General features: G+C 40.2%; 1 protein-coding gene across 1 annotated transcript; it reads right to left on the bottom strand.

Annotated features, from left to right (window-relative positions):
* Positions 1–2,122: 2,122 nt before the first annotated feature.
* LOC139553831 (glycoprotein hormones alpha chain 1) lies at positions 2,123–4,400 on the bottom strand. The gene is made up of 4 exons (XM_071366561.1): positions 4,300–4,400; positions 4,060–4,172; positions 2,870–3,057; positions 2,123–2,657 (listed from the first exon to the last, which is right to left on the bottom strand). Exons 2-4 carry the CDS (start codon positions 4,151–4,153, stop codon positions 2,583–2,585), a joined length of 357 nt encoding a protein of 118 aa, XP_071222662.1. The 5' UTR covers positions 4,154–4,172; positions 4,300–4,400; the 3' UTR covers positions 2,123–2,582.
* Positions 4,401–7,328: the final 2,928 nt, after the last annotated feature.

The raw sequence follows: 7,328 nt of genomic DNA, 5'->3' as shown, positions 1-7,328 counted from the left end.
AAAATAGACCCAATTATTAGGGTGAGGCACATGGGCTGCTAACAGCTTACTACACTTAATATTACTTTCTTAGCAACAGTATGCATATTAGGTCATTAATGCAGCAGCAGGTGGCGTGGCGGTCCTTCGTGGGAAAATTTTGTCATCAAAGTCTGTCATTCTCTGGATTTATGGTGCTTTCAAGACAACTGGGAACTCAGGGAAAAAAAGGTTGGATCATGATGACGTCAGGGATCTTCAGGTCGTAGCTTGAGAAAGAGGCCCGAGTTCCTGATTTACAATCCGAGTTGGATGAAAGTTCAAAACCTATTTTCCCAGTCGTAGCTCGTTTTTCCTAAGTTCCCAGATGTCTTGAACTCACTAAAGTCAGATTTTGCAGTTCCGAGTTAACAGTTGTTTTGAGCACAGCACAAATCATTCTTCAGTGACAGCATGGCCAATGTTGAATGTTTATCATTTTAAACTAGGAAAACAGATCCTTAATCTAAGATTTGGGACCACACAGCCACTCCACTGAATAGCAGGCTAGTGATTGCTTTGCAATGCTTGCAGTTGGCCACTGATCCCTTCCAAACCACTCATTGTTGAATTTGAGATTTCCAACTTGTGCAATGTTTATGTCCAATGGCTGATGAGCATATTTTTTTATCTATAATTTCTCTTAATTATTTCTCTTCATATGACAAGGATTAAAAGGGATTTGCCAGTAGATTGTCGACTTGATTCATGATGATGACCGCTAGCTAAGATTTTGAAAGCTACTGAAGATATAATGTGATTTGACGTCATTTTATCTGTGGCCAATCAACTGATATATGGCACTTATTTGTGTCAAAATAACATGCAAAACAGGCAAGTTTCAGCACCATGAACTGCCCATTTCTGATTGATTTTGCTGCGGCTCCTGCTTCAAGATTGACCACCACCAATGGCAGACTGTCATTCAGGGAAGGTGGGCCAGAGCCCCCCCCCCCATTTAAAAAAAAATATTATAATTTTTTTTGTAAAAACAATTGCTAAAAATGTGGGGCTCACAACAGGTGGGGCTCCGCCCCACCGTCCCTGAATGACGGTCTGCCACTGGTGGTGGTCAATCTTGAAGCAGGAGCCGCCGTAAAATCAATCAGAAATGGCCAGTTCATGCTGCTGAAACTTGTCAAATTCCAGTAGGCATTATTCATTTCAACCATCTCCATTTTAATTAGTTTTTACTAACAAAAAGAGGTCTTTGTGTTGGAGCCATTCTCTTCCTATTTAAGAAATAAGAGGTAGGCCTACCTGTTTGACAGACAAAATTAGGCTATAGGCTGTTATATCCATAAATTTGGCGGTCAATTCCTCCACCCACCATGCACTCTTTAAATAACCTACCTCTGTGTCAGGGCTGTTAAATTAAAACCAAGACTCGAATTGAGGGGGTATGAGATGGTATGCCATTGGCCTACATTTTATTAAAGAAAATGGCAGAAAACACAGACTCACCCCTTGTTAGCTTAAGATTTTGAAGTAAATTAAACGGATCTGATTATATAAAGGGACCTATAACAGCGCTTTGATCCACTATGCTTTATGCTAGAAACAAGGATATATATCATTGTTTAGTTTCTTTGACATTCAGAAGCTGAGCTACAACCTTTCATAGCTGAGGAGACAAAAAATGTACTTTGCTTGCGAAGTAATCTAATTCTGTCTCTATCAATTGATTAAGCTATTCACTTTCTGTACAATAGAAGGTGTTTAAACCCAGACAGCTTTTAAGGAAACACTTGTGACCTTCTCTTGTTGGGTTAAGCCACGGAAGAAGAACAGACAGCAGTTAAAGTCGAATTCTGTTATTTTTTCCCCCCACTAATTTATCTTTTGACCAATCACATCAGATCTTTTCACATCATATCTTTTTCAGGGCTGATCTGATTGGTCAAAAGACAAATTAATAATAAAAAATAATATCAGAATTGGGCTGCCTGTGAAACACAGCCTTCTAAGCCTACCTGAGGCAGCTGTGTGAAGATAAAATCCTGAGTGGCTTGGGAGAGAAACAATTTTTATTTATCGTAACCCATAAACATTGGTTTTACTTCAGGGCATCAGTTGCTCAAAAAAAGAAGCAGAGGGCACAACATGTGGTAAAATACTGAAAAACATTTTAATCAGTATTCAATTCATATAGTAAAGTCTACATTTGATCAACACAGTAAGCTACAGGAATACAACTTCATAATTGTGACAGTAATATATTAAGAGCACTATAAATATTCTCAGCAGACTATCACCTTTTGTGGATGACATTGGCTGGGTTTACGCAGGCAGCCCAATTCTGATATTTTTTTCACTAATTGGTCTTTTGATTAATCAGATCAACTCTGGAAAAATATCTGATGTGAAAAGAGTTGACGTGTTTGGTCAAAAGACCAATTAATGGAAAAAATATCAGAATTGGGCTGCTTGTTTAAACGCAGCCAATGATCTCTTAATATGTGATTTCTCTTAAAACACTTAAGGAATAAGTTGTGCAAAATGCCTAGTATCTGTTGCTAAGCTTTAACTTCTGCGATAAGGATATTTCTGGCCTCACAGACAGTTTATGACTTATGGTGATAACAGGTGTTGCACCAACACTCTGTGTGGTTCGTCAGCTTGATGTTGTCCACCACCACCTGAGAGAGGAGGAGAAGGAGAAGAAGAATCAAGAGAAAGAGAGATGGTTTGAAAAACCACATTCGGGTTCATTCTAGTTCTTTATAAATGTTACATTTACACGTTATGTGCATGACACTAGGAATGTCGTCATGTCAGATGATCAAACTTTCTGGAGCTGAGGATATCAATTCCAACTCCTACACTTAATTAGCTAAATATATTGTCTTACCCTTTTCCCTTCTTTTGCAACGCAGCATGTGGCTTCAGAGGTGATGTTCTTTGGGACCAACATGGTTTTCTTAGACTGCAGTGGGGTTGGATAAGCTCTGGAAAAGCAGCAGCCTGTACACTGGTAGACAGGGGCGCCCGGGTTTGAGAATACTTTGTTCTCCTTCAGTTTGCATTCCTCACAGCCCACTGTGAAGATAGTGAAGACATAAATTAATTGAAAATCGAATGAACAATCTGATCTGTAAACTTTATTTACATTTACATTACATTTACATTTAAGTCATTTAGCAGACGCTCTTATCCAGAGCGACTTACAAATTGGTGCATTCACCTTATGATATCCAGTGGAACAACCACTTTACAATAGTGCATCTAACTCTTTTAAGGGGGGGGGGGGTTAGAAGGATTACTTTATCCTATCCTAGGTATTCCTTAAAGAGGTGGGGTTTCAGGTGTCTCCGGAAGGTGGTGATTGACTCCGCTGACCTGGCGTCGTGAGGGAGTTTGTTCCACCATTGGGGTGCCAGAGCAGCGAACAGTTTTGACTGGGCTGAGCGGGAACTGTACTTCCTCAGAGGTAGGGAGGCGAGCAGGCCAGAGGTGGATGAACGCAGTGCCCTTGTTTGGGTGTAGGGCCTGATCAGAGCCTGAAGGTACGGAGGTGCCGTTCCCCTCACAGCTCCGTAGGCAAGCACCATGGTCTTGTAGCGGATGCGAGCTTCAACTGGAAGCCAGTGGAGAGAGCGGAGGAGCGGGGTGACGTGAGAGAACTTGGGAAAGTTGAACACCAGACGGGCTGCGGCGTTCTGGATGAGTTGTAGGGGTTTAATGGCACAGGCAGGGAGCCCAGCCAACAGCGAGTTGCAGTAATCCAGACGGGAGATGACAAGTGCCTGGATTAGGACCTGCGCCGCTTCCTGCGTGAGGCAGGGTCGTACTCTGCGAATGTTGTAGAGCATGAACCTACAGGAACGGGTCACCGCCTTGATGTTAGTTGAGAACGACAGCATTTATGCACCTTGTACCGCCAATGTGTGTCTCTCATCCTTGTAAACACACACTTTGGCAAAAAGGAGGTTATGTACCGATGTGTATTCTCTAATGACAACAGTAGGCCATCTCCAAGAACAACTCACTGGTCATTTGGACAAAAACAGTACTTTCATAGTAATGTAACGTAAAGTTTACCGTTTGTCATGTCACTGTTTGGATAAGAATCTGCCATGTACAGAAGTATGGACAGGATGAGGGATACTCCAATTGATTTCAACAAGTACATCATAGTGGCGGGTGGCAATTATCTGACAAGAAAAATTAACAAATCATTCAAAACCAACATATTAATATCAGAAGTTAATAACTGATAAACACAAAAAAACTGTGAAATATACATTGGAAACACAACATACTGAATGGAAAAAGCATTACCTGTTGTATGTGTCTCTTGGTGGAAGCCTGTTCAGTGCTCAGTGAAGAGCCTACTGCTCCCAGCATGAACTTTTATACTGCTGTCCATGTGCTCAACTGGGATTAAGTAAACCCCTCCAACCTTATCAGTGATCTCTTTGTGCGAGTCATTGTCCACTTAGCTACATGCCTCATAATCCTTGAAATGAAAAAAGAAACTGCACTGCCGTCGAAAGACAAGACAAAACAAACTTCCATCCTGACTATGGATGGGAGCTTCTAATCCCTTAAACAGATGGGATGTTACTAGGTAACTGTTGTTATGCAATTGGGGGCGAGGCGGGATCATTGGTTCATTAGTTTACCTTATGTTCATGGTCTTTTGCTTTGTAAATCATTACATCTAAGGTCATTTTTAATACTTTGAATATCTGATTAATCTTTCGATGCTGGATTATAACCCCCAAAATGTGTAAATATGTACACACAAAAGTGAAAGATTTCTCATGAAATAAACAGGGTTTCTAAAATAAACCATGAGGGCTAGACCCTGGCCCTGATCTATAATCCTCTGCGGCAGTGCTAACATGTGTGCAAGCAATGAATACTGTATGTGAAATAATTTTACCCTCCCAGAGAGCCAAATAGATATTTACATCAGAAACTCAGTTTATTGTTACATGCTTATATTCATGTAATTACATTAATTATTCAGTGAAGAATCATATAGTTCAGTGTATCCTCAATTAAATTAGATGTATGCTAATGCATCTGTGCTCTACATTAAGGTTATATTGTGGTTACTGCTTAGAACTTTCTATGAACTCAATTCAAGGCAACGTAAAGCAAAGCTAAATGCATGTAATTCTTCCAAATTGTCCCAGGTTGACTTGTCAACAACAAACCTTTCATTTCCTTCCAAATAGGTACAGTTGAAGTCGGAAGTTTACATACACCTTAGCCAAATAAATTTAAACAAAATTTTTCACAATTCCTGACATTTAATCCTAGTAAAAATTCCCTGTTTTAGGTCAGTTAGGATCACCATTTTATTTTAAGAATGTGAAATGTCAGAATAATATTAGAGAGAATGATTTATTTCAGCTTTTATTTCTTTCATCACATTCCCAGTGAGTCAGAAGTTTACATACCCTCAATTAGTATTTGGTAGCATTGCCTTTAAATTGTTTAACTTGGGTCAAACGTTTCGGGTAGCCTTCCACAACCTTCCCACAATAAGTTGGGTGAAATTTGGCCCATTCCTCCTGACAGAGCTGATGTAACTGAGTTAGGTTTGTAAGGCCTCCTTGCTCGCACACGCTTTTTCAGTTCTGTCCACAAATTTTCTATGGGATTGAGGTCAGGTCTTTGTGATGGCCACTCCAATACCTTGACTTTGTTGTCCTTAAGCCATTTTGCCACAACTTTGGAAGTATGCTTGGGGTCATTGTCCATTTGGAAGACCCATTTGCGACCAAGCTTTAACTTCCTGACTGATGTCTTGAGATGTTGCTTCAATATATCCACATAATTTTCCATCCTCATGATGCCATCTATGTTGTGAAGTGCACCAGCCCCTCCTGCAGCATAGCACCCCCACAACATGATGCTGCCACTCCTGTGCTTCACGGTTGGGAAGGTGTTCTTCGGCTTGCAAGCCTCCCCCTTTTTCCTCCAAACATAACAATGGTCATTATGGCCAAACAGTTCTATTTTTGTTTAATCAGACCATAGGACAGTTCTCCAAAAAGTACGATCTTTGTCCCCATGTGCAGTTGCAAATCGTAGTCTGGATATTTTATGGCGGTTTTGGAGCAGTGGCATCTTCCTTGCTGAGCGGCCTTTCAGGTTATGTCGATATAGGACTTGTTTTACTGTGGATATAGATACTTTTGTACCCGTTTCCTCCAGCATCTTCACACGGTCCTTTGCTGTTGTTCTGGGATTGATTTGCACTTTTCGCACAAAAGTACGTTCATCTCTAGGAGACAGAACGTGTCTCCTTCCTGAGCGGTATGACGGCTGCGTGGTCCCATGGTGTTTATACTTGCGTAGTATTGTTTGTACAGATGAACGTGGTACCTTCAGGCGTTTGGAAATTGCTCCCAAGGATGAACCAGACTTGTGGAGGTCTACAATTTTTTTCTGAGTTCTTGGCTGATTTCTTTTGATTTTCCCATGATGCCAAGCAAAGAGGCACTGAGTTTGAAGGTAGGCCTTGAAATACATTCACAGGTACACCTGCACTTGACTCAAATGATGTCAATTAGCCTATCAGAAGCTTCTAAAGCCATGACATCATTTTCTGGAATTTTCCAAGCTGTTGAAAGGCACAGTCAACTTAGTGTATGTAAACTTCTGACCCACTGGAATTGTGATACAGTGAAATAATCTGTCTGTGAACAATCGTTGGAAAAATTACTTGTGTCATGCACAAAGTAGATGTCCTAACCGACTTGCCAAAACTATAGTTTGTTAACAAGAAATTTGTGGAGTGGTTGAAAAACTAAGTGTATGTAAACTTCCGACTTCAACTGTAACTACAATAGGTAATGACAATGCATGAATGCTTGAAGAACAATCAGGAATATATCAATCTATCCACCTCTGAACGTTGGAAATGTCAAGGATGATTATCAAAGGAGCAATCTATGATTGCTAAAATAATTGTGGACTTTTAAATGAATTATATATACCCATTGATTCTTGAAGACTATAACTTATACATGCCTCATGAGCTTAGCTCAACTTTTCGTACCCCCTCAGAACCCAAAATATAAGCTTGTTATACTCCATTGTTTGTTAACAATGTAATTGTAAACAAACACTTTATGGCCTAAAAACATAGATAAAACTATAATGTTTATCATGTATGGTCAGTCCTTGCATCTATTGCTGTTTATGAATTTGAGTGGTTACATTTCTCCAGCACCATCCTTTAGCTTTAGCTGTTTACTGAAACAGTGGTGGGGTGAGGCTTTGTTATTGTTTAAATTGCAGATTGCCCCTTTAAGTTGCAGTAGTATCTCTTCATCTTTCCGTTTACCTGT

The sequence above is a fragment of the Salvelinus alpinus genome, chromosome 25, assembly GCF_045679555.1.
Source record: "Salvelinus alpinus chromosome 25, SLU_Salpinus.1, whole genome shotgun sequence".
In the NCBI taxonomy this organism is placed as follows: Eukaryota; Metazoa; Chordata; class Actinopteri; order Salmoniformes; family Salmonidae; genus Salvelinus; species Salvelinus alpinus.
Note: the sequence above shows the minus strand (reverse complement) of the source record. Positions and strands in the feature narration are given on the sequence as shown.